Source organism: Thunnus thynnus, chromosome 11 (assembly GCF_963924715.1).
Source record: "Thunnus thynnus chromosome 11, fThuThy2.1, whole genome shotgun sequence".
NCBI classification, from domain to species: domain Eukaryota; kingdom Metazoa; phylum Chordata; class Actinopteri; order Scombriformes; family Scombridae; genus Thunnus; species Thunnus thynnus.
The window spans coordinates 16,524,386-16,550,292 of NC_089527.1; the positions used below are offsets into that span (position 1 = coordinate 16,524,386).

The window sequence follows — 25,907 nt, forward strand, 5'->3', positions numbered from 1 at the left end:
AGAAGAGGAGCCTGATAGCTGAAGGCTCTGCCTCCCATTCTACTTTTAAAGACTGTAGGGACCACCAGTAAGCCTGCATACTGGGAGCGCAGTGTTCTAGTGGGATAATACGGTATTATGAGCTCTTCAAGATATGATGGTGCCTGACCATTAAGGGCTTTGTAAGTTAGGAGAAGGATTTTAAATTCTATTCTAGATTTTACAGGAAGCCAATGTAGTGAAGCTAAAATGGGAGAAATGTGGTCTCTTTTTCTAGTTTTAGTCAATACACGTGCAGCTGCATTCTGGACCAGCTGGAGAGTCTTTAGAGACTTGTTAGGGCAGCCTGATAATAAGGAATTGCAATAATCCAGCCTAGAAGTAACATGTGCGTGAACTAGTTTTTCTGCATCGTTTAGGGACAGGATGTGCCTGATTTTTGTGATATTACGTAAGTGAAAAAAGGCAGTCCTTGAGATTTGATTTATGTGGGAGTTAAAGGACATATCCTGATCAAAGATAACTCCCAGATTCCTTACGGTGGTGCTGGAGGCCAGGGTAATGCCATCCAGAGCAGCTTTATCATTAGATAATGTGTTTCTAAGGTGTTTAGGGCCAAGCACAATAACTTCAGTTTTATCTGAATTTAGTAATAGAAAATTGCAGGTCATCCAGGTCTTTATGTCGTTAAGGCATGTTTGGAGTTTGTTTAACTGATTGGGTTCATCTGGCTTCATTGATAAATATAATTGGGTATCGTCTGCGTAACAATGAAAATTTATGGAGTGTTTCCTAATAATATTACCTAAAGGAAGCATATATAAGGTGAATAGAATTGGTCCAAGTACAGAACCTTGTGGAACTCCGTGTCTAACTTTTGCCTTCACGGAGGATTCATCATTCACATGTACAAACTGAAATCGGTCTGATAAATAGGACTTAAACCAGGTTAATGCAGTTCCTTTAATGCCAATTAAATGTTCCAGTCTCTGCAAAAGGATTTGATGGTCAATTGTGTCAAATGCAGCACTAAGATCTAACAGGACAAGTATAGAGACAAATCCTTTGTCTGATGCAGTTAGGAGGTCATTTGTGACTTTCACCAGTGCTGTTTCTGTGCTATGATGCGCTCTAAATCCTGACTGAAAATCCTCAAATAAACTATTGTTATGTAGAAAGTCACATAACTGATTAGAGACTGCTTTCTCAAGGATCTTGGATAGAAATGGAAGGTTAGATATAGGTCTATAATTGGCTAAAACACCTGAATCAAGAGTAGGCTTCTTAAGAAGAGGTTTAATTACAGCTACTTTAAAGGACTGTGGTACATAGCCTGTAACTAAAGACAGATTGATCATATCTAGTAAAGAAGTGCTCACTAAGGGTAAGGCTTCCTTAAGCAGCCTAGTTGGGATGGGATCTAAGAGACAGGTTGATGGTTTAGCTGAACAAATCATTGAAGTTAGTTCAGACAAGTCTACTGGAGAAAAACAGTCCAAATATATGTCAGGATTTACTGCCGTTACCAAGGTTCCTGTGTTTGGGGAGAGAACGGTGCTTGTTGAGGGCAAGAGATGGTTAATTTTGTCTCTAATAGTTAGAATTTTATCATTAAAGAAGCTCATAAAGTCGTTACTACTGAGAGCTATAGGAATACATGGATCAGTAGAGTTATGACTCTTTGTCAGCCTGGCCAAAGTGCTGAAAAGGAACCTAGGGCAGTTTTTATTCTCTTCTATTAATGCTGAGTAATAGGCGGCTCTGGCATTACAGAGGGCCTTCTTATATGTTTTAAGACTATCTTGCCAGACTAAGCGAGAATCTTCTACTTTGGTGGAACGCCAAATCCTTTCCAATTTTCGCGATGTTTGCTTTAATTTGAAACCATACACCTTTTTCTATTGTCACACAATATATGTCGTCATATTGCACAGCCATACTATAGTCTGTTGTTTTCCTCAGAAACTGTAGCATTGTGTACAAGTGGGCTTGTTTTGGAGCAGGTGTGGTTTGGACTCTGCAGCTGCTTTACATGCCGCTAACAGCCTTGCAGCTAATTTTTCGCGGTGGGCACTTGTGGTATTGCAGCAAAAAATCCCAGTATGGCCCAAAAAGCATTTCCCCTATAAACCACCATTGTAAAAGAGACATCTGTAAAACTGCTGACAGGACACCTCGAACTGCTAACATGGTCAATTAGGACTCTTTCTATTATGAATTTTTGATCGATGGTGGTTTTATATTTGTAAAACTTTCCTCGAGCCAAGAAAAGCAATTTAAAAATCTGTGACATCACCACAATGTAAAGTCTATGGACAGAGTGAGAACTCCCAGGCAGGGCCAGTGGGAAAAACACCACTGTGCATATTTAGTGGGCCGCACACTGTGGAAGCAAACCCAGAAGCTAGAAACTTTATTTGGCGTATGCGCCAGCTGAGCACTTCTTATTGGTTTGAATGGGTGCCATTTTTGGTCCAGTATCCAGTTCTTATAATACATCCATGGCTAACAAGTGGGTAGTTCCGGGTCTGGAAACTGAAATGAAGAGTAAACATTTTCCTAAGAGTTTATGGTCTCAATCGCTAGTTTCAAGTCTTCAATACAGCCTGATGTTCATTTTGTAAATTATGGTCCCATTTGATTTAAATTTGACAATAAAGTAGGGTATGCTTCAGGGTGTTGCTGCTTGTGATTGACAAGTCGCTACCACGGCAACAATGTTGGTTAGGTAACGTAAACATGGTGTAACCCCTGATTCACAGAGGATACGCTTTGCTATTTCAGAGTGTTTTCAGTTCATTAAAGTTACTTGTAACATTTTGGTTTGGTTCAGAGTTTAGTTGTACTAAAGGACCATCTAAGCAGTCGGATGTTCAGTTTTTCCAGTGAGTACATTTTGTTTCACTAACGAAAATTAGTATTAGCATTAGCATTATCACAGTTAACCATAGACTGTAAATGCACCATGCTAACCAAGCTAGTGGTTGCGTTAGGGTCAGCTCCACCCCCTTGTCCACATATGGTCACTTCTGGCTCCAAAAATCCAAGATGGCGACTGTCAAAATACCAAACTCGAGGCTTCAAAACACAAGTCCACAAACCAATGGGTGACCTCATGGTGGCTAAGTCCATTATTTTTATACAGTCCATGGTTGGTAACAAATTATGATAATAGCACAGTTTGAAGGGGGCGTGTTTTATAGGAGGCGTTTGTATGGTCTGCAAGGCTGCAGCACCGTCTCTCTAGCTCCAAGCTAACTTTTTTCCTCCCACCTCCAGCTAGTTGTGCTCTCCTCTTGTAAGCTAACAGCAGCACACACACTTCTGTTTTTTCCAGTACCTGATTCTTTTTCGGGTCAATGTCAAAGTGCCTTGCAGCTTTCTCTCCTGAATTTTCTTCTGCATACTACAAAAATCTCTCTTTGAATATGACATCAAATTTCTATCTGGTGGGTGCCATGTTTGCTCCCTACTGTATGGTACTTCAAATGTAGCTACCGCCATCTTGTGGCACTTGCACGTTACTGCAAACTACAGTTCCGGGGAAGGCAATCATTTTTAATGTGATTATTGCATCATTCAAACAATTCTGATGGCATTCAGTTTTGTTTGTAGAAAAATGAAACAAACCCAATCGGGGTGGGGTGGATGCACTAGGCCACCCCCACTCCCATCACCCCAGAAATACTTTGTATATGTACAAAATGTACTCAAGGATCAAAGTAAGAAAAATAGTCATACATACTGGCTCCTTTCAGAGGGTTACATGATAACATGTACATATTATAATGTAATGTAATACTGCTGGTTAGAATAATCGATTACATCATGTTTTGTATGTAAAATCTGCAAAGTAACAAGTTGCAAAATCTGCCAATTGAATGCAATTAAGTCAAGAGAACAATATTTTCCTGAAATGTTATGGAGTGTAAAGCTGTTGTTTTTTGGAAATAATTGAGGAAAGTACAAAACCCTCAAAATATTACTCACAGGGAAAGTGCTCAAGAAAATGTACTTAGTTACAGTACAGCTTTACTGCATTTCATGATGGCTTCACACAGTCTTTCATACAGTCTGCAAAAAAATCCTTTTTGAGTCAGTTTCCTGCAGATGAAAGCAGTGCTCACAATGGTTTTATTATACTGTCCAACAACAAGGAGAAAGGCAACTCCTCTGAAATCACTGGTTTGTATGAAGTTCACACATTCAGGATTTACAAAGTGCCTCACTGATTCCCTTTAAGAGGAATGTTAGAAATGTTAAAAGCTTTAAAATTTGATAGAAAATGTGATTGATAAATTTCATGAAAGGCTTGGTTTTTTTTTGTCATGTTACTTCAAGCCAAAAACTGCAAAAACGCCACAGGGGTTCTGCCTTGTTTCAATTTCGACTGCTTTTATGATTAAAAAAAATCTGAAGAGGAATGGTGCTGATGTTGTTAGTAATTAAACAAAACTAGGAAATTCTGAAACTATGAATGGAAATGGTGCCAATTAAGCAAAATATGACCATCCCTCTAATGACTGTCCCTCCAACAGTTTTTCTCCATGTTCAGATGCATCGTCCTGCAAAAGGTCCTGTTTTGAGAAGGGGTGACACAAAATTGTGCTCCAAAAGCAGCAAAAGCGTGTTCAAAACTGCCTAAATATCTTCATACAATCAACAAAATCACATAATAAGTGTCTAGAAAAGAAAATGCTGTTCTTGACAGAACATTCCATCAGAACATGGAGTGCACGCACACTGGAATCGCAATTCCCTTTAACTTTATTCCTTTGGCAAAATCAGAGGAAGACTCAGTTGGGTGAAACATGACTTCTAAAATTACAGGGAGCTGTGATTCCAGTGTGCTCCTTGTTGTCTTTTTGTATGACAAATGTATTACCTTTGTATGACAAATTCAATCAAAGAGATGCTCTCTGCTTCATTTTTACATATAGTCTGTGTAAAACCTGGTGTGTCCCTTTACATGTGACTTCAACCTGATTACAGAGTCAAAGGTTTTGTACCTTTGCATATTTTTGCACAGAGATTGAGCCAATACAACAGAAAACATTTTCCTCAAAATATGATGTGAAAGTGATAATGGGGTGAAAAGAACAGAAAACATTGAAACGTTGAGTGAATGCAGTCAATCACTGCATCACTGCTTTTGGAGTTGTGGGGATGATGCATCTGAACAATGTTAAGAAAAACATGCAGTATGTCATCTTAACATCAAGAGCATTTTTACAGAGTTTTCTTATGAACTACTGCATTTATTTAAAAGAAAAATGGTGGATGTATCCATATTTGTAGATTACTACTTTGATGCAGATTAAAAAATCTAAACTATTTCCATTCTACAAGTAAATTAGGAGTTTTGTGCAACTTTGGTAAACGCTCTGACTTTTATTTCTCAGACAGATGTCCTGGTAACAGATAGGTATCCTGTATCTACAGTAAACTCAAAGTCCCACTCAATAATAATGTGGTTGAAAATTTAATATCATTAAAAAAAAAAATGGACCCTTGAGCTTAGATTCTCTTCACCATACAGTATATTGTTCACAAAGGTTAAGAATGAACATCCATGCACATATTATAGAAGTCATTCTTCAACCCCCAAATCCCTAAAATAACTATTTTCTAACCAGTTCTGCAAATCAAACAAGAACATGGTATTAATCCAGTGCAGTTCAAATAAGACTTTTTTTTCCCAACTGTCAGCTGGTTCAGCAGGGCTGAAGAAAACCTTCTTCATTTCTGAGACTCTGCAGGCAAAAAAACAAAAGCAAGACACAACTGAACAGGCTGAACAGCACAAACTCAACAGAACAGTGGATCCAACAAAACTGAACTGCAAACCAAATCTTAAATACAAACTGAACTAATCAAAAAACGAGGAACAGGTGGCAAGACACACGGGCAGGCTGGGAGCTAATAGGCTGAGGGAAACACTGGGAGCAGGGCAAGGCTGACGAGACTGATACAGGGCAGGTGTGAAGGTAACAGCAGGCTGGGGAAAAACACTGAGACCAGCGCAGGGCTAATGAACATGATACAGGGCAGATGTGGAAGGAAAAATGGACTGGGGAGGCGTGCAGGAACACAGGAGGGAAACAGAGCAACAGAAAACCAAAAGAAAACACAATGCTCTTAATACAACCCAGCATACATTAAACCATCCAAGAATAAACATGAATATAAACTCAAGTACACAACACCATAAGCTAACCAATAATGCAAGGCAGTCCTTTAAACCTACAACCCAAATCATATCAACGAGCAATACCATATGACCAAAAGGACTGGACACCAGAAATGTAACACAGGAAACCACAAGAACATAACACAAAGAGTCCAAAAATCATGAGTCCATGACAGTTCATAAATCTTTCACCTCCATATGACATAAGGCCTCAATGGACTCCTCAGATTGTAGTGACTCTCATGACCAGCTCTGTGCTATTGCTGGGTTGGCTGCGAAGCTCTGGCTGCGGTGTGTTCCCAGTCCTCCTGAGGCCGTCACCACGGTTGTAGAAGTGGAGCCGGTGGCTGTGGAAGCTACCACCATCAGTGAGGAGATGGACACTCCTACCCCAGTCTGATAGCCCTAATTGGGCTGAGACAGAGTCCTGTCCACAGTGGCGTCCTTCAGGTCAACGTTGTACATAGACTTATCATAGTTCAGGACCTTCCACTGCTGGTTCACGACTTGCCAAGATGCGAAACACAGAAGGTCCCTCATGGACAATTAGTGCTGTGGAGATGAGAGCATCAATTAGCCAGTGTCACTGTCTGGCAGCAGAATACAAAATGATATACAGTATATCTCTGCAGTGGGAGAGTCACCGTTTTAAAGCCTGCAGAAAGTATTAGCTGCAGAACAAAACAACTCATCTTTCAAGTATAGCACCATAACCCTGAGATAAGATCTTTGTTTCTTAGAAAAATTGTAGACATGGCACAACTTATGACACAGCAATACTCATCAGTTTTGGATTTAGGTTGGTAAAAATGATGCATTTGCTCCCTGGGACTGTTCAATAACCTCTTATCACAGTTTAAAATTGCTTATTGATTTATGTTCACTGAATTCAGTATCTGGGAAATTGAAATAAATCTGTCACAAGACAGACTGATTGGACCCCAAGATTTTACTGTTTTTATCATATTAAAGTCATGTAAAGAGAAATACTGTATAAATGGTTTTAAATAATCTGCTTAACCTGAGCACAACCATTACAGTACTGTTTATAGAAACTGTATTGATCATACAGCTACCACTGGTAATGTCTCTTACAGACATGGCTGAAATTATTGGTACCCTTGCAATTTATTAAAATAATGCACCTTTCGCCCTGAGCAGTGTTGAAATTAAAATATATTTTATTATCAATGCATGTCTATGTTTGGTTTGCAGTGGAACAAAAAAAAGTTGTGAAAATAACTGAATTCATGCTTATTCTACAAAGACATTCTAAAATAGCCTGGACAAAATGATTGGTAACTGTTAGAAGTTGTAAGAAATAATTATTTGTAGTGATACTTTAAGCAGACTATTGTGTTTTAATTAGTATTGCTGTTTTTTTCAATCTTATAAGATTAAGATTAAGATTAAGATAAATTTAATTGTCTCATAGAGTGGGAAATTTGCCCTGGGCTCTTCGCCCATGCTGCAACCATTAAAAGATGATATTTCATACGCAGAACAAGAAAAATACGAATGAGTTAATAAATAACAAAGTACTAAAACCATTTCACATACACAAATATACAAAGATGTGAATAAGTGACAAACCAAGATTCTAAAAGCACCTTGGCAAACAGAGAAAACAATCACATCAAAAAAAAACAAACAAAAAAAAAAACAGAGAAAATCTCTTTTCCATTAAAAAAATCCCTCACATTAAAGATCATCCAGTGCCCATCCTGGCCTTATCTGCCACTATTTAAAAGTTTTATTGACACTGAGATAATGAATTTTCAAATCTATTTAGTCTGCTACAAATGACTCTGTACCTCCTACCAGAGGGCAGTAGCTGGTACTTAGCATGTAGAACATGGGATGGTCAGTTATTATCCGATTGGCGTGCCTTAGGGCTGTTTGTAAGTAGACTACAGGGACATATACTGTTTTACTCCTATAATCTTGCATGCAGTCTGCATCAGTTGGACTAGTTTGGACTTTAGCTGCACAGAGAGGTTACAAAACCAAGCTGTGATGCTTTATCTCATAAGGCTCTCTAAAACCGCCTGATAAAAGACTAACATAAATTTTTGGTCAACACCATGATCTCTGAGTCAACGTACGAAGTGCATTGTTGTTGTAATCTGCTACAGAGACTGTCCACATGGGTGTTCCAGGTTAATGAGTTGTCAATAAAAACACCAAGATATTTGTATGAGAAGACCTGTGAGATGGTTTTGTTGTGGATGATCACAGGCCTGTGGTCTCCCCTGGGGTCAAACACCATCTCCTCTGTTTTATTAACATTCAAAACCAGGTGGTTGTCCTCAAACCATTTCACAAACCCCTGTATCTCTGAGTAGTAGTCGGATATGTCACTGTCCTTTTTCATCAAAACTAAGATGGCAGTATCATCTGAGAATCTGATGATATGATTGTTAGGGTCATAATCACTCATGCAGCCAGTTTAAAAGGAGAAAATGACTCACTCTGGTGTTTTGTGCCACTGTATGAGGAAAACCTCAATACAGATCCAACCTGATCTTCAAATTCAAGGTACACTAGTTTCAAGTCGCACCATCCATTGCTGTCTGAATGAAAATGGGCTCCATGGTAGAAGACCAAGGAAGACCCCACATCTAAGAGGGAGACACAAAAAAGTCAAACTGGACTTTGTCAAAATGTATGTTGACAAACCACCGTCCTTCTGGGAGAATGTAGTTTGGACAGATGAAACAAAATTAGCTTCAAAGATAAGAACACCATGGCTATCGTGAAACATGGAGGCTCAGCGATGTTTTGGGGTTGCTTTGCTGCCTCAGGCACTGGGTGCCTTGAATCTGTACAGTCAAGACTATCAAGGCATTTCGGAGTGAAACATACAGCCCAGTGTCAGAAAGTCTTAGTCAAAGGTCATGGGTCTTCCAGCAGGATAATGACACTAAACATACATCAAAAAGCACCCAAGAGTGGATGAGAAGAAAACGCTGGACTGTTCTGAGGTGGTCTGTTATGAGTCCTGATGTGAATCCCATGGAACATCTCTGGAAAGAGCTGAAACTTGCAGTTTGGATCAAACCTGAGAGAACTGGAGCAGTTTTCTCAAGGTGATTGGGCTGAACTACCAGTGGAGACGTTTAGAAACCTTATTCAGAGTTACAGAAAGAACCTGACTGCAGTTATTGCCTCCAAAGGCTGTGCTACAAAATATTAATATAAGTTAAGGGTACCAATATTTTTGGCCATGCCATTTTCATTTGATTTATTGTATTAAATAGTATGTTAAGTTGTTAACCAAAAGCAAAGTTTCAGTTATATTAAATGTGAAATAAAAAAATATGGATACCACATACTTTTGTCAGTTTCAACTTAATACAGAGAAAATTTAGTTTTTTTTTAAAAAAGGTGGACGGGTACCAATATTTTCGGCCACATCTGTATTACAGTTATTAGTTAAAGTTAGTAGTTTCTGATATGAGAAGTTACATAGGGCTCAAATATTGCAGCAACCATAGTGATCACAGTTTGGAAAATATGAACATTTAATAATTCCCAACCTCTTCTATATATACAGTTTTTGTTAAAAACAAATCTTGTCTCTGTTCTCTCTCTCTTTAACTTTGTGTGCGGATAAGTGAAAGTCGAGTCTTTGCTCTTTAATGTTTGCCAGGTGACAAGTTAATCTCTGTAAAGTGCAGAGTTAATGACTCCACACTCCTCGCCACCAAACCGGAGACAATCCATCTCCTCTTCCTCTCATCCTGCTCTCTACTGCAGTTGGCAGTTAGAGGTTTCATAATGTGAGATGCCATCACACAGTCATCCAAAACACACCGCGGGCTTCAGAGGACAGCAGGCTTAAAACGGATGCTACAAGTTTTAATTTGGACACCCACACAAACTCAGAAGACGGTTAAAAATGTTTCACTGCAGTTTTTACTTGTTGTGTCACTTATATGAGTGCAGCCTGAATTAAGTTTGCCTGAATCTGGCGCTGCAGCTTTTATTATTGACTCAAAGGCATTTTAACGTGTGCAATAGAAAGCATTTGAGTTGTTGCAAAGACGATGTTTGAAACATTAAGCATTTATGTTTAATTCATCAAACAAGCTTTGACCCAGCATTTCATTATCTTTATTATAGTAAGTCTGTCTTAAAACAACAGTCAGGTGCCCAAATGATGACTGAAACATGTTTTTCTTGCCGTGATCATTCCTCTTGTTCAAAGTTAACATGTACTGTATTGAACACCTGAATAAACCTTCACTTTATACAATGGCAGAATAAGATAGAGATAGCTTTTTTAAGTTTGCTTGTCTTTAGAGCTACAACTATTACTCAATTAATGAATTAGTTGCAACTATTAAAGTAATCGGCAACTATTTTGATAATGATTTAATCATTTTGAGTCATTTTTAAGAGGAAAATTTCCAGTTTCTCTGATTCCAGCTTCTTAAATGTCGATATTGCTTTTAGCCCCCAAAATATTGAGGGTATCTCTGCTAGAATTAAATTAAAATTCACAGAAAATATAAGATGACTGTATCCTTTTGCTCAATAATTTTCTAGCAGTACACTTGTAGAGTTGTTAACTTTTGCAGGTACACACTATAGGTATTAAGAGTAGAAAGAATCAATAGACTCAATAGATCTTTTTCACTGCACAAATTTGGACTAGTCATAGCAAGAAAAGCACAGGTGTAATTAATAACATTAACAAGGCTCTATCAAGTCTTACTCCTGCTGCTCCTACATGATGTCTGAGAATCTATTAGCTCCTTAACTGTTGTTCAACAGGGCTGGATGCTCTTGTTGTCTGCATGGATCTCATTCAGACAGAAACAAAGTAAGGAGTTTCCTTTTTACTCATAACTAATTCTTACTGTTCACTGAAAGATGAAGATTATATCTACATAGGGTGTGGCTCCACTTCCACGGAGCCTGCCATGTTGCACTGCAATGTTTCTACAGTAGTCCAGGACAGACAAACAAAACACTGGCTCTAGAGAGGGCATTTCACATTTTTTGCGTGTTTCACAGCCACCATAGACCTACAACCTTGGAAGGAGAGGATGAGGGGAGGGGTTGCAATCTGCGACCTCACCACTAGGTGCCACTAAATCCTACACACTGGTCCTTTAAATGTCTTAAGTTTCAATTTACTGCTCATGTTAGAGTAATTTAGTTCATACATTTTATGTTAAATGGATCATTGTAAAGTTCATTGATCATAGTTTCATTATATTCATTCATATATCCTTCATCCCACAATGTCTTTCACTTACTCTGAACTTTTGTATTTCCAGTTTGCCTTTCCCTGCGGAGGATGATGAGGAGGGTGGAAGAGATGCAGACAGAGTAGGTCCCAGTCACCCAGGCGCGGGCAAAGGTTTGTCCAGGGAACAGAAGAGTAGCCTGGACATGACAAAACATGTCATGCTAGGCCTGGATGAAGAGGAGGGCCTTGATCAAAATTACGAATTGCGATGAATGACACCATCCAAGGTGAGAAAGTTATTTAAAGTCAGATTCCTTAAAGATGTTGTGCTCATTACTTAAAGGGGACACATCATGTACATTTCCAGGTCTATATTTTTAATCTGGAGTTCTACTGGAATATCTTTGCATGATTTACAGTTTAAAATAACTCATTATTTATCTTATACTGACCCTTTACGCAGCCCCTCGGTTCAGCCTCTGTCTGAAACAGACCTTTTTAACTCCTGTCTCTTTAAGGCCCCTCCCAAAAAGCCTACTCTGTTCTGGTTGGCCAGCTCTTAGAAGCTGCCACTTGGCAGACACTTGACAGCTGTGCAGCTTATGTCAACAAACCATGAAACAAACAGTAGTATTTCCACTACTTCACTATTTTTTCTCCTTCTTTACTCGATATGTCAACTTCTCAAATACATCTGTATATGTTTGAGCTGAAATCCGATCTGAAATTTGAGATGTGACAAGCTGACGTCAGCTCATTGGCAAGGTAGAAAAAAACATTGCAAATGGAGTGCTCAGAGCTGAAACCCTGGCTTTTGACTTGCAGGGAGCATTTCTACACACATTGACCTCAAATTTTGAAACTTTGACCATGTTTAACATAAATATCTGACATCACAACTGTATATAAGTAAAAGAAATCCAGAAAAAGCATAATGTCCCCTTTTAAAAACAACCAAGAAAATCAGACTCCAAATTCCATTCAACATTATTAAAGTTAAATTATTTACTGATCACAGGTTTCGCTTCGGAAGTGATATTGTTCCCTTCTCCAAAGTGGATCAAGAGCAGATGAAATACGTGCATGACAGGAAGTGCTTTGCTGTTCTGAGCTTTACCAAACAGAATCCGGTATTGTACTTGTTATGACGGTGTGATTGTACATGGCATCTAAAAAGCATTCAAGTAAAACATGAAGAATCATGTAACTGAGCTTTGCACACTTTAAAAATTGACTCCATGATGTTGGTAGAAGATGAGGATAGAGAACAAAAGGACATGTTCAAGGTCCACCACATTCCCAACCCTGCGTTCCAGAGGCACTTCCAGGCACTGCACACCTATTAGTTCTCAGTTGATGCGGTCAGAAAAGTTTTGGAGGGGGAGGTGGTGGTATTTAACATCAGAAGCAAAACATTTTATCTTTCTAGACTTGAATAGACCTTCACCAGCTATAGGGTGTTGATATTCAACCAGGATTAAATTTACACCTTCATGTTGGAGAGTTTTTGTCAAACACTGGATGTTTCTCACTTCTGTCTTTCTTTCTCATTTATGAATATTTTCTCTGAATCTATAAATCTCAGAGTTCTTTCTAGATTGAAAAGTATTTAATTTATTGTATGATATCATACAAATTAGTTTTCTATGTGCTTGACCCCTGTTGTGAGAATGCCGTTAAGCAGCTGTTTATGTGCAAGCGTATCGAGAGGAGACCCGTGGCCTGGCCATGTCAGCTGACCATTGGCAGCTCTCACTCCATCCATATTGTTGGTTACAAAGCTGTAAGTTTACTATGAAGTGCACTGGATGAATATATACTACATATGCTTATGTAGGAATAACACTACACTTGAAATTAATATCATACACTTATAGGGGCACCACCTCAAATGATTAATTAATTAATAATTAATTGATTGGGAGGAAATATAATTAAATTAAATGAATCAGTATATATCTGAAAGTCATGAACTCTGAACATAGTGAGCTCCATCTCTGATATACAGGAACAGACAAATACAATGACTTGGCTATAATCAAGATATTTAACTACCAAGAAACAGAGATGAATGCGAAACACTATGCATATATACATTTATATACATTTATACAACTAAAATGAATGAATGAATGGATGCAGGAATTAATGGGTAGATTAAATTAACAAGTTACTGCCGACAGAGTGAATAAATGAATGAATGTTATCAAAAATGAGTCAAAAACGCAATAAGGGGCCAAGACTCTAAATACAGCCAATTAAACTAAATTTTTGAATAGCGCTTGCATGGTAGATGGATTTCCTACTGTTTCCTTGGTGATGAAGGGCTGATGATGAGGAGCTTTTCAGGAAGTGCCGAGCAAGGCGAAGCAGTCTCAGTTCAGTGAAACAGCTTTGGTTCACTGCTTCTCAGCAGGATGAATCCAGTCTCAGACTAGCTGAGGCCGCATAGTGGACACACACAACAGGGAGGTGTCAGTGGCAGGCTCCAGAGTTGGATAAATGGAGCTCTAAACTAATCAGAAGAGTCTTTAAAAAGTTTAACTACATGATAAAAATAGGAGATTACAAAAGAATAGATTGGTCTAATGTCAAACAGTACACCTTGGCTTGTGGCTGAAGCATCTTTGCTTTTGTCTTAATTGAGTCTCTTTCTGGAGCTCTCAGCTCTCAGTCATAGAAAAAAAACAATTCCTGAAATGCCAGGCTGAGAGGAACACAAAGGAAACAGCAGTGGTTAGCAAGACAAAAAGCAGAAGAGCAGCAGCCAAAAGGGCATGAGTGAAGAAGAACCAGACAAAGAGTTAAAAAGTAAAACTTCTTATAGCTAGGTAGCGTGTTTTTGGAGAGAGAGGATCCTTTGACGCTCTTTTGAAGGACCACATTGTTTACTAATTAATTATTTTGTGCGGAGTGAAAACTGGCCTCCAGTGTTAAAGGGGAATAATTTTGTTCAAAAATTACAAATTACATTGCAAATTGAATATTCACTTGTTCTGTTGTCAATATCATCGACACATCATGAAACAGTGAGAACACTTATAATAAGAAAAGAAAGGAGAGAGAGACTCAAAGGAATGCAGTTTCTCCTAAAATTTTAGACGTAATAGATAGGGGCTAGCAGAAGAAGGGAGGGTAGTCCATCCAGGTTTGGGCCGTCTGTATCTGAAAAGAAAAACAAAATTGTTCATTTCTCTCCTCCTGTGGTTGGTGGTGAGAAGACTGGGATTTTGTTATGTCCATTGTTTCCTTGACATCCTTATGCCTTTAGGTCAGAGGTCATCGGGTCCATGTGTGTCGGCCCCCTGCAACTACATAGACACACTGTTAGGCCAAAAAGGAATTAAACTTTTCCTCTTATTCCTGGGCTCATTATCCTACAATTATTACACACCTTTGTTGAATAGTGACGAGTAAATATCTGACATCACTACTGTATATAAATAAAAGAAATCCAGAAAAAGCATAATGTCCCCTTTTAAAAACAACCAAGAAAATCAGACTCCAAATTCCATTCAACATTATTAAAGTTAAATTATTTTCTGATCACAGGTTTTCGCTACGGAAGTGACATTGTTCCCTTCTCCAAAGTGGATCTGGGCTTTACCAAACAGAATCTGGTATTGTACTTGTTATGACAGTGTGATTGTACATGGCATCTAAAAAGTATTCAAGTAAAACACGAAGAATCATGTAACTGAGCTTTGCACACTTTAAAAATTGACTCCATGATGGAGGATGGAGAACAAAAGGACATGTTCAAGGTCCACCACATTCCCAACCCTGCGTTCCAGAGGCACTTCCAGGTACTGCACACCTATTAGTTCTCAGTTGAGGCAGTCAGAAAAGTTTTGGAGGAGAGGGCGGTCGCATTTAACATCAGAAGCAAAAGACTTTATCTTTCTAGACTCGAATAGAGCTTCACTAGCTAGAGGGTGCTGATACTCACCCAGGATTACCCCTTCCTCAGTCACTGTCTCTCTCATCTCCTCTATCCCACCTCTCCTTCAGTGCCTGCACCATCGGGCAGTAAACCCCGGCACCCCTCTTCCCCCCATGGAAGAGTGGCTGAAGGCTGCCCTCAAGCGCCCTGAGGTAATTAGTGAACGTTGCTAAGCTCCACTAGAGGAGACGAAGAAGAAGTTTCCTCTCACACAAGTGGAGAAGAAAAAGAAGCCGAAGACTAGTGCTCAGATTTTTGGCGAAGAGTAAGTTTGGATTTAGTGTGGACAAGGCTGTGAATCATGTATTGAAGTGTTGTCTAAATATTTATGTAGAGGTCTGTATACAGTTTGAACTTTCATGTGTAGATATCATACTTTTATCTCCCAGTAGTGTGTGTGACTGAGGTTTTACAAAAATAAAAAAAGCTTAAATTCTTTGTCTGTATTCTACCTGACCCCTTTTCCATTTACAGCTCGGAGGAGCCGGATGCCAAGAAGGCAAAAGGAGATGAGGAAGAGGAGGAGTACAACCTGGCTAACATTGCTGAAGGCTCTGTAACGTCGGTGAGAAGCTGGGGGAGGCTGGATGACATAATAATCCTAGACAGATATCCTTACTATCAAAATCTGCTATTCCAAATAAAGTACTTCACCACTATTGTTGTGTATATTATCCATTTGACCCTGCTTCTCAGCAGAGCTAATGTCCAGAGGTCCACAGTACTTCTCACAGTCTGAGACAAAAGACAAGAACAGGATCATCATGTTGAAAAATATCAACAATAAAAGTGTGTTAACTTCATCCTTGTATGTACAGTATCTTACCACAACAACTGCACGTCTCCCTGATGTAAGTCATGACATCACAGTCCTGCGGTGACGTTTACGCAGGTTAGTGGTAATACAAACAATGACATAAGGATAGTATCATGTTTGTTAACTGTAAGGCTTGTAAAATGTTACTCACGTTGAGCCCAGGATTGCCCTCTGGTCCAGGGCCTCCCTGCACACACACAGCACAGGCACAGAGTGATGCAACTGGATCTAAAATTTGCTAGTATGGTCAAGTCATTATTTGAATGGTTGAGCTGTTGCTTACATCACGTCTAGGGTCTCCTCTCTGCCCTCTCTTTCCTGGCTCGCCCGGCTGGCCTGAGCAGAAAACATTTTTCAGTGGAATTGCCTCATTTTTCTGAATAATATTGCATTTCTTTGGAAGTGCACAAAATAATTTTTCTGCCAATTTTCTTAGGAACTAGATTCTACTCAGGAAATAGGCTCAAAGGAAAGTATTCATAGCAAGGTCTGTGCATAATGTTGCTGTTGAGCACCAAATTCCATTCACTCTTATTGTATTATGATGGTGGCAGAAATCTCAGCTATCTCGGAATAAAATGAAGGCTATCTGCATGACTAGAAACTACAAGAGGTAAGCAAGAGAATATGTTTTGTCATAGTTTGGGTGAACTTAACTCTCAAAATCTTTGGGACTGAGCAGCATATAACGCGCACATTTTAAGTTTTGCATGTGTAGGAGCCTTTCCTGTCGCATTTCAACTACACGAACATCTGTTCTTGTTTTTTTTGGTTAAAACAGAGGCAGCTCTAATTGAAATCCAAAACCTTAATTAATTAAAACTTACAGACTCTCCTGGTTTTCCTGGTTCTCCAGGGTCTCCTTTGGTGCCACATTCACCTCTGCCCCCCCGGGCCCTTTTTTGCCTGGAACACCTCTAGCTCCCTGGGAAAAGCAGAGTTACCTCAGACTAAAGTAGCAACATTAAAGACATGCAAGAATTTCGTGAGGTAAGCAGGAAACCGTACAGTGGGCCCTCTCGTTCCAGTATAGCTGAATCCTTGCCTTCCTTTGTCACCCTTTAGAAGAAAAAAAAAAGATGTTAATGATGTTGCAGTATTTTACATGAATACCATCTCTTTGCTGAAAGTGATGATCTGAAAAGTTGAACTCTTGGCTCACCTTTATTCCTTTAGGCCCTGAGTCTCCCCTTGGTCCAGGATCTCCCGGATTTCCCATGGAGCCCTGCGACCACAAAAGAGGATATTCAATGAAAATAGTATCATTAACTGTGCGTTAACCAGTGATATTTCATTAAGAATCCCCTCAAAACAAGAGCTCTATTATGATGTGTTGCAATCTTGTGGTGTGTAATTTTAAGTAAATGTTGTACTATAAATAAACTTAAGTTGAATGTTATAAACAACATACAATTTTTCCAGGGCCCCCTGGGTCTCCTGGCTGACCCCTTGGTCCTGGTAGTCCATTGTCACCCTGTAAGAGAGAGGAAGTATCAGAGAAAATATCTTTACTGGACATTACTTTCACTCCAGCCCACATACACAGGGCCCTATTTTAACAATCTAAGCGCACTGTCTGAAGCGCATGGCGCAAGAGCATTGAAGGCTTGTCTAAATCCACTTGTAAAAGCGTTGTACTTAATATCTTAATTAATCATGGTTGTGTTTTGGACGTAACATGCAATAAACCAATCAGAGTGTCATTTCCAATTCCCTTTAAAAGCCAAGTGCGCTTGCACCTTAGCGGATTGCTATTATAATGGCGGATTTGCAAGTAGTAAGAAGGAACGCTTCTCTGCAGAGGACACGGATCAGCTCATGCACAAGTGAAAGCATCTCCTCCATCCACCCGATCCACTAGGATCACACTGGCCCCTGCTGCTCCTGGACCCTCCCGTGACCAGCCCTGTCGTGGTGCTCCTCACCTGCGAACCCGAGGAGGAGGAAGACCACCAGTTTAAGATCCTGTTCATTAATTTGTAGCAGATTTGTTTTCGTTTGTTTTTTTGAAAAGGTTTTTGTTTTTCTTTTTTTGTTTGTTTGTTTTTTAATGACAGTTTTGGTTCTCTTTAAAATCGTTTTGTTCGGTCATGGAGTAACAGATAAAATCAGCGGGCTTTTAATTACTGAAAGCATTGAAACCTGATTACTGTAATCTCAAATGTTAAAGAATATTTGTTAAATATTGTTCAAAAATTGTTTTGATTATGTAAAAAAAAAAATTATCGTATACAGTTGCCAGGACCATGAGCTGCGGCGCTATCCAAGGTGCTGATCTGACTGCTGGCAGCAGAAGCTTCCGGTCAATACCTTCTTTAGTTTAATCATTGTTTTCACCTGTTTCCTTGAGCATATATACACCTGTTAGTTAGTTATCTGTTAGTGTGTTCAGAGGGTTGTACTACGAAGCAAGTTCAACATACTCAGGCTTTCTTTGTGTGAGCTGGCTTGACAAACCCTAAACTCGCTATCAGAGATGATTGGTATCACAACGGTGGTTATCAGCTGTCTTTGTTAACTCAGGCTTTCTTATTCAGGCTCTGTGCGTGTCCCCATAAAAGGGTACGTCGGGAAAAGTCAGGAGGAAAAGGTCATTATAACAGAGAGCTATGGAGGATATAAATACATTATCACAGAAAAAAGCAACAATGTTGTGCAAATAAGGCGAGAGATGAATGCTGGCAGAAAATTGCTGACCGTGTCAATTCGTAAGTTAATATAATTATTTTACCATTTAATACTCTTTCAACGCCTCCCACATTCACAGCTCTTAACCTCTAAATTTGATGCAGCAGATTTAAACATTATATTCAAGAAGTGAATTCAAGTCTGACTCTGTCCCTTAATGAAGTATAAGTGGAAATCACTTTAGTTTTTGGCCAAATCAAAGTGAAATTAATTTTATAGATTGAATATCAATTTTCTTTTTTTGTTCATGTTTTGTTCATTCATTTCATCGGTTTTTAGTGTTTTTTTGTTTTTTACAATTTAAAGTACAGTTAAACAAAATCGTAACCCTAACCTATTGCACCATTACAAATTTACAATATGACATAAAAAAAACAATGGTAAGTATGATAAAACACTTATCAATTTTCAAACCAGTGTTCTAATAGCTGCAGTACCAGCAGTGTTCAATGGACTCAGCGGCAAATCAAGTGGTTAGTGAAAGAGCAATGCTTCTCATAGCTGTTTTAAGCCAAAATTTGGAACATAACCAGCTCCAGACCAGGTTAAGTTTAGCATAAATTGCCATGGTGATCTAGCCAGGTTGAAAGAGAGGTCAGTGGTTTGGGTGTTGAAAGTGTTGGAGGCAGGGCCCCGTTTATTCCTAGAGCTGGATAGGGCTCTGCAGCTCAGCCTTGCAGCCAATTTTTCCCAGTGGTCACTTGCGGTATTAAAGCGAAAAATACCCCTGCAGTCCAAAAAACATTTTCCCCATAGACCATCACTGAAAAAATGTATCAGCTGATATACAGATGTCTCTTTCACAATGTAACTCTATGGGAAAAAGTCATTTTGGGCCCAATAGCATCATGTGACATTGTAATTACATGGTCTGGCCACTATGTTGCTGTTCCTGTATCCAGTTCTCTTTTATACACCCATGTCCGATCCTCTGAAGTTAATCTGTTGTAAAAAGCGAACCATCGTCATAACCCTGAAAACCCAGAATTAAAGCTGTAGTTAACTCCAAATCCTGCATCATAGTACAGGCCTCTGTTTTTTGTTGATCAATCCTGCAATCACTTTCCGCTGCCTCAAGATAGCAATGCACCAACAATGAGTGTGAACACACCTCATTTTAAGACACACCCATGGGCGCTCAGAGGGGCGCAAGTGCATTTGCTATTTAAACAATGAGGGCACTGGACGGGAAAATGACAACTCCATTGGTCTTGAACTAGCAAAGACACCTGCATCATGCTTTGTGCCGCTTTGCGCTGGGTGTAAGATAGGGCCCACAGTGTTACTCAGGTTGATGTGAATTTGGCAAAGCATAGTGCAGGAGAAGTTGTGTTGTCTTTCTTTTGCAGTGCAATTTCCCATGAAAATGTGTTCTTATGCTAAGATGAGATAACACTTATCTAGCTATTTTGGCAGGACACCTAGTCCATAAATTCAGTATTGGAGGTCTAAGGAAGACTTGCTGACTTCTTAAGAAGCAGCTAAGTCATCCTGCCAAAATCCACCCACAGCTTGTTCCCCTCACCTTGGTGCCCTTGAGTCCGTCTTCCCCAGGTTGGCCTCTCCCTCCATGTGGCCCTTGTTCTCCCTTAAAATAAATGAATGTGTCAGGATTTGCACCAGACCATTAATCATAACTTAATGTATACAAAACACAACAGTAACAGTAAGAGAGGTGATAATTCTGTTCCAGGGAAATATGTGAGAGGCATATTAGTTAGACTTTATTGTCTATGTGGGGGGTGGAAGGGACAGGGCTGGGGTATCAGCATTACACTTAACACACATCATCACACACAATGCATGAAGTACAACACAACAGAACACAACAATGACATGCAAGGGAGTTTAATGATCTTTCTCTGTGGGAGTAAAGCCTAGTGGAAGAGATTTAAAACTCATGGGACTCAGCTCTTTCGTTCTGTTGAAATCTCTTGTTTGTTCAGTGGAATCCACTGTGATTTGTCAGTGTGACAAAGTAAGTTGTTATTTGGCTTTCAGATCACAAATGCTCTTTCCCTCATGTTCTTCTCCTTTTGTTTTTTTTAAACACACTAAGTTAAGTCATATTTGAGATGAAATTCTGTAGAATTGTATTTTAAGAGCAGATGTTCTCAGCACCACATACTTGCTCCAAAAACAACACCACAACTATAACAATGACATTCAGATTACATTGAAAACATGAAAGTGATCTAAGCTCATTTATCTGAGTGCTGAACTTACCCTCTCTCCTTTTTCCCCATCAGGTCCTTGTCCTCCCTTTGATCCAGGGTCTCCTCTCCTTCCCTGTTAACATTTATTAATATTTCATGACAAACTACAGCAAATTCTCAAAAAGAAAGTCATTTAGTTGATAAAATAAAAGTGTTTGAAATACCTCTTCACCATTTGGTCCAGGCAAGCCTTTAATGCCCTGAAAGATTATTTCAGAGTCACCTTCTATCATTAACTGACAGTATGAGAGAAGTAATTATAAAGGAAATAAGACATCATTTGTACCGGAGTTCCCCTTTTTCCTGGCGATCCTGGATTTCCAGGATTTCCTTTTTCACCCTAAGGAACAGATATTCATGTCAGGGATTCAATTTTTTGATAAATAAGAGAAATTTTAAATTTTCAAAAGACATTTTCTGTTGCAATTTAATTTAAAGGTTACCTTTGGTCCTCTTTCACCATCAGGGCCTGGGAGACCAGATTTCCCAGGGGGGGCACTTTCACCCTAAACAACAAACAAACAACAAAAGAAACCCCCAAAACCACACAAGACATCAGTTAATGTAGATTTAGAAGACCTCACACATGCCACATGCTCAGTACACACCAGAAAATAAACTTCAGTGGATTTAAAAAAAAAAAGAAAAAAAAAGACAGATTTGCTATTCTTAGGCTCTCACCCTTCATGGACAAATAAGTCTGCCCTGAGGGTGCAGAGCTCCTGGGAAAATTACCAGAAAATCTGAGTCAGATATATTTGGTATTTCTGACAGCTGACTTGTGTCTCCCACTTGGCAAAGAACCAGTAGACAGAGATGTAAACATGGCTGCAAAGCTACAAACACTGTTACTTACATCTAAACAACATCTTATATTGCTAATATACAGTCAGTATAGCTAACTGAGCAATACACTGTTGGGTTGGATACTTCTAATGCAGCATTTGAGCTGATGCTAACGTTAACATGGTAACTTGCTTGCTAGCAATGTTGGCCTTAATGTCATAGTACAGCTGAGGCTAACAGGAATTTAGTGTGCTTGTTTCAGTGAAGCACAATCATGGTCTCCAAGTTACTTCTTTATCCTTTCACCTTTCCTTCTCAGCAACACTTTGACACCGACTAGTCCCACAGACTTTCATGTAGAAACTAAACTGTTCAGCTTCTTGAGGACATCCTCTTGTAGTAGGTGGGACTTTAGCATCCAGGAGATCTAGTGGATTAGTGAATGATATGTTAGGAAGTAGAGACAGGTGTGTCAGTGGGAGGTGCTTAGGTAAGAAAAGGCCAAGCTTGAAGTGTGGTAGGCCTCTTTGTTTTCTGCCTGTTGTTTGAGGCACACACACTGAGATCTAGGGTAAAAGACATGCAGTAATTTTCAAGAGTCATATGTGAAGTTCAGATAGGAAATTTATATCTCTGTAGGTAAACTGATTTAACACAGCCGTCCCCACCTAAATAGACAGCTGTTGTAATTCAAAGTACCTTAGATAAGTCATGGTTTAACACATATGTTAGTCAGCCAAAATGTCATATTTACTACGAGTATCGTTTTTTTGTTTAAAGATGATGATCTGCCCAGATAAAGTGAAATTGCCCAACTCAACAGAATAGCTGAGAATCTGGGGCTGCAAATATTTTTTCTTCTGATATATGCCATGAAATGTTGGACTGTATATACTATAATACTGGTTGACTGTTCTTCTCTTTGTACTGTATATTGACTGGTAAGCCCGAGCTGTTCCTGGAGGACACACACCCCTATGGCTGCCTGGGTTGTGAATTTAAATTTCTGGTATTTATTGAGAAATGTCTATAAGTGAAAGAGGATGGGAAATTGAATTTATTTACATTTATTTGCTCTAGTTCATTTGTCTGTCTTTGTCTTTTAATTTTAGTCAAGCACCAATTATTATCCATTAGGTTTTTTTAATTGTTTGTTGATGCTGCCAGATTTTTAATATTTTAAAGATAGAACTAATGCTGGTCCTCCTGTCCTCCTGTTGGGATTACTGGTGACAGCCAGCCATTACTGGGGACAATTTCACGTGGTTTGGCACCTGGTATATTTTGGCTGTAGTGATTATTCTTTACAATTGATTCTTGTAGTGATTATTTTTGACAAAGATGCTGACAAAAGCATTGCTCTGATAATTGAAGTTGGTTTATTCTGCACAACTTTCTGCACACACCAGCTCACACAGGTGTTTCACTAGCTATACATCCTCAGAAAAACTGTTTTCCTGGCAGATAATGTTGCTCAGCTGCTCTAACAGCCAAGCTACATGTGGAGCTGGTTGATCAGGGTCTTCAAGGCTCTGTGATATGCTCTGAAGCACCATCTTTCAGCTAAAGCAACTGCACTCAAATTTTCTTCAGATAATTGTAGATATTTCACTCTGGACCAAAGTACTTGATTGACAGACTGATTCTGTCTCTAGAGCCCTAGAGTGGTTAATAAAAGTCAGCTGAATGTTTCAGTTTCTATTCATTCTGTCTCTTTACAGCAAAATGAGAATAATGAGAAGATCCTTGCCTTGATTTAATACAGACCTTTTCACCTTTCTCACCCGGTGTCCCAGGTTCACCAATGTTTCCAGGGTAGCCATATGGTCCCTTTTAGAGATGAGAATAAAATTCAGTAACTTTTTACAACAATAGGAATGATGAATTATAAAATTCACCAGCCAGATTCATTATTTCACCTAAACAATGAGATTTAAGATGATATCTAGAATAATAGTAACCAAATAGTATAAGGACTTACCTTGTCACCTGGATCACCTTTGCAACCAGGAGCCCCGATTCGGCCAATCTTACCCTGAAGATTTCACAGAGGATATCATATCAGCATACTTAACATACAGGAGTCATGATATATCTTTTACTTTTTCGTAGGAAGACTCACCTTTTGTCCATCAGTTCCATTCCTGCCAGATACTCCTCTCACACCCTGAGTGTTTGGAGGTCAGTGAAGACAGAAAATTAACTACAGTATGTAAATCTTGACTATATGCACAGTGTAAGATGTAGTATGATATAAAGAGAAAATATGTATGTAAGCATGATATTACCCTTGCTCCACTTAGTCCAATGTCACCCTGTTGAAGTAAAACAGATTTATGAATCCAAACAGCACTTCATTCAATCTGACAGAAAAGTAGGAACATAAAGATTTCAACCTCACCTTGTCACCTTTCAAACCAGCCTCTCCCTATATCAGAGCACAAAAGGACATGTTATTGAAATGAAAGGTTTTCTTACCTTTAAATAGGCTTGATATTTCTGTAAAGAAAAGACTGAAGTAAGTGAAAAGTAAATCTGCACAAACACCAAACAAAAATATAAAAATATAAGCATTCAAAGCAAGAAAATGTTTCAGATCACCATGGCTTTATGATACGATCAATCGTTTTGGTCTTTTGACTGATTGATTGATTTGATTGTCTGTCTACAGTGTCCACAGCTATATAGTCATCACGGTACACATCAATAGGAGAGCTGGCTATCTCCTTCATCCCTAATTTGTCAATGATCCTGGATGCTGCCACTGAGAACAGATGGATCTCCTGGTCCCGGGCCTTCTCTGCCATCTCCTTGATCCCCCCACATGGGCTTCCTGTCACATAGCCATCAGTGATGACCACAGAGAAGAGGGCAGTCTCGTTCTCCTTAAGGTTTTGGTGGGTCATTTTGTATGTCATGTTTTTGAGGGCGCAGTCGGTGTAGGTGCCTCTGCCGAGGTAGTCGATCTTATTGACATTCTTGATGAAGTTCTCCCTGGTTGTAAATGAGCTGAAGAACACTTGCTTCTGAGAGAAATGCAGGCCTCCTATGGACCAGTTAAAGCTGACCTGGTCCCGGTACACCTCATTATCCAGCTTCTGAGCAAAGATCTTGGTGAAATTCTTGACCTTGTCCACCAGTATTGAAATTGGGGCCTCCTGCAAGGCGATGCTCTCTGAGGTGTCAATGACGAAATACAGCTTGATGGGGCAGTCTTTTATCCTAGCTGGAGGAGAGGACAATGACAAAAATAAATATTCAAATCAGAAATTCTACAGGAAATACAAACGTAATAAATGAAAAGGCCTTAATTCTTCTTAGGCAACTCCAACAATAACATATTTTACTGGGCTAGAAAAAAATTAATGGAACTCAATCTCACTTCTTGGTGGGCCTGGACTATAACCTTGGCAAGGTACTGGCCCCGATCCACGAGAGGTCAGGATACCTTGAGAGAGAGACTGCAGCATGTAGCATGCACAGAAAGATGAACCCTGAAATGACTGCCATTTTCCTGCAGCTCCTGAAAAAAACAAGACAGAGAGGAGTGCACTGTAGGACAGTTGTACAAAGCTCACTTTTAATGCCAAAACCCCCTTTAAATGCAGGAAATAGCTGTCAAACAAGTGAGTCTTCAAAGAAGGCATCTCAACAGCACCTGGGAATATTTATCTTTGTTTTAAACAATGTCAGAGAATAAACACACAGTGTGGAAAAAGAAATGGAAATTTTAGTTGTTGCTTCCTACCTGTTCAAGTTTCCTAGACTATCTCATATCAAGACTCCCAAAACATAAAGAAGATAATAGATTGATAAGAGTTGTTCTGTTATGCTGATAGGAAGGCGGTGGAATGTAAATACTTTTACTTGTACTTAAGTAATAATAATATAATAATAAACTTTTTATATAGCACTTCTCAAAAACAAGTTTACAAAGTGCTTCACAGACATTGAACAAAATACACAATGCAAATACATATCGAAAAGTTACAAGGCAATAAGAAATGTAAACAAAGGTAATCTTAAGAATTAAAAAAAAGAAAAAGAAACCTCTAATTAAATGCAATTAAATAAAAATGAGTTTTTAA

The 25,907-nt window shown here is 39.1% G+C and overlaps 2 protein-coding genes and 1 long non-coding RNA gene across 4 annotated transcripts; 1 reads left to right on the forward strand and 2 right to left on the reverse strand.

The window, feature by feature from the left end:
• Positions 1-3,544: 3,544 nt before the first annotated feature.
• Positions 3,545-17,053, reverse strand: LOC137192586 (collagen alpha-2(VI) chain-like). 2 transcript variants are annotated; one of them, XM_067603403.1, is made up of 5 exons: positions 16,957-17,053; positions 16,413-16,465; positions 16,281-16,316; positions 16,139-16,184; positions 3,545-6,721 (listed from the first exon to the last, which is right to left on the reverse strand). In XM_067603403.1, the coding sequence occupies exons 1-5, from the start codon at positions 17,003-17,005 to the stop codon at positions 6,642-6,644; spliced, it is 264 nt and encodes an 87-aa protein (XP_067459504.1). In that variant the 5' UTR covers positions 17,006-17,053; the 3' UTR covers positions 3,545-6,641. The 2 variants fall into 2 exon arrangements, with proteins under 2 accessions (XP_067459504.1, XP_067459503.1); XM_067603402.1 differs by lacking the exon at positions 3,545-6,721 and adding an exon at positions 15,930-16,047.
• LOC137192587 (uncharacterized) lies at positions 14,765-15,885 on the forward strand. Its single transcript, XR_010930588.1, has 3 exons — positions 14,765-15,175; positions 15,381-15,577; positions 15,787-15,885. It is a non-coding gene; the product is annotated as an uncharacterized lncRNA (long non-coding RNA).
• A 6-nt stretch (positions 17,054-17,059) lies between the features above and the next one.
• Positions 17,060-25,289, reverse strand: LOC137193263 (collagen alpha-2(VI) chain-like). The gene is made up of 15 exons (XM_067604593.1): positions 25,202-25,289; positions 24,489-25,045; positions 24,221-24,247; positions 24,108-24,134; positions 23,942-23,986; positions 23,801-23,854; positions 23,587-23,649; positions 21,477-21,539; positions 21,320-21,373; positions 21,198-21,233; positions 21,044-21,106; positions 20,343-20,405; positions 17,541-17,603; positions 17,292-17,354; positions 17,060-17,188 (listed from the first exon to the last, which is right to left on the reverse strand). The coding sequence occupies exons 1-15, from the start codon at positions 25,287-25,289 to the stop codon at positions 17,075-17,077; spliced, it is 1,380 nt and encodes a 459-aa protein (XP_067460694.1). The 3' UTR covers positions 17,060-17,074.
• Between the last annotated feature and the right edge of the window lie 618 nt (positions 25,290-25,907).

What these genes read in the sequence shown, in the direction of transcription:
- LOC137192586 (XM_067603402.1), bottom strand. Translation starts at nt 17,005, where the DNA reads ATGTGGCACCAAAGGAGACCCTGGAGAACCAGGAAAACCAGGAGAGTC. An exon ending in CAGGAAAACCAGGAGAGTCT is followed by an intron (nt 16,466 to 16,956) that starts GTAAGTTTTAAT and finishes TTTTCTGCTCAG; the next exon opens with GCCAGCCGGGCGAGCCAGGA. An exon ending in GAGGAGACCCTAGACGTGAT is followed by an intron (nt 16,317 to 16,412) that starts GTAAGCAACAGC and finishes GTGTGTGTGCAG; the next exon opens with GGAGGCCCTGGACCAGAGGG.
- LOC137193263 (XM_067604593.1), bottom strand. Translation starts at nt 25,289, where the DNA reads ATGCTGCAGTCTCTCTCTCAAGGTATCCTGACCTCTCGTGGATCGGGG. An exon ending in CAGGAAAAAGGGGAACTCCG is followed by an intron (nt 21,234 to 21,319) that starts GTACAAATGATG and finishes ATAATCTTTCAG; the next exon opens with GGCATTAAAGGCTTGCCTGG. An exon ending in ACGGACTCAAGGGCACCAAG is followed by an intron (nt 17,604 to 20,342) that starts GTGAGGGGAACA and finishes TCTCTCTTACAG; the next exon opens with GGTGACAATGGACTACCAGG.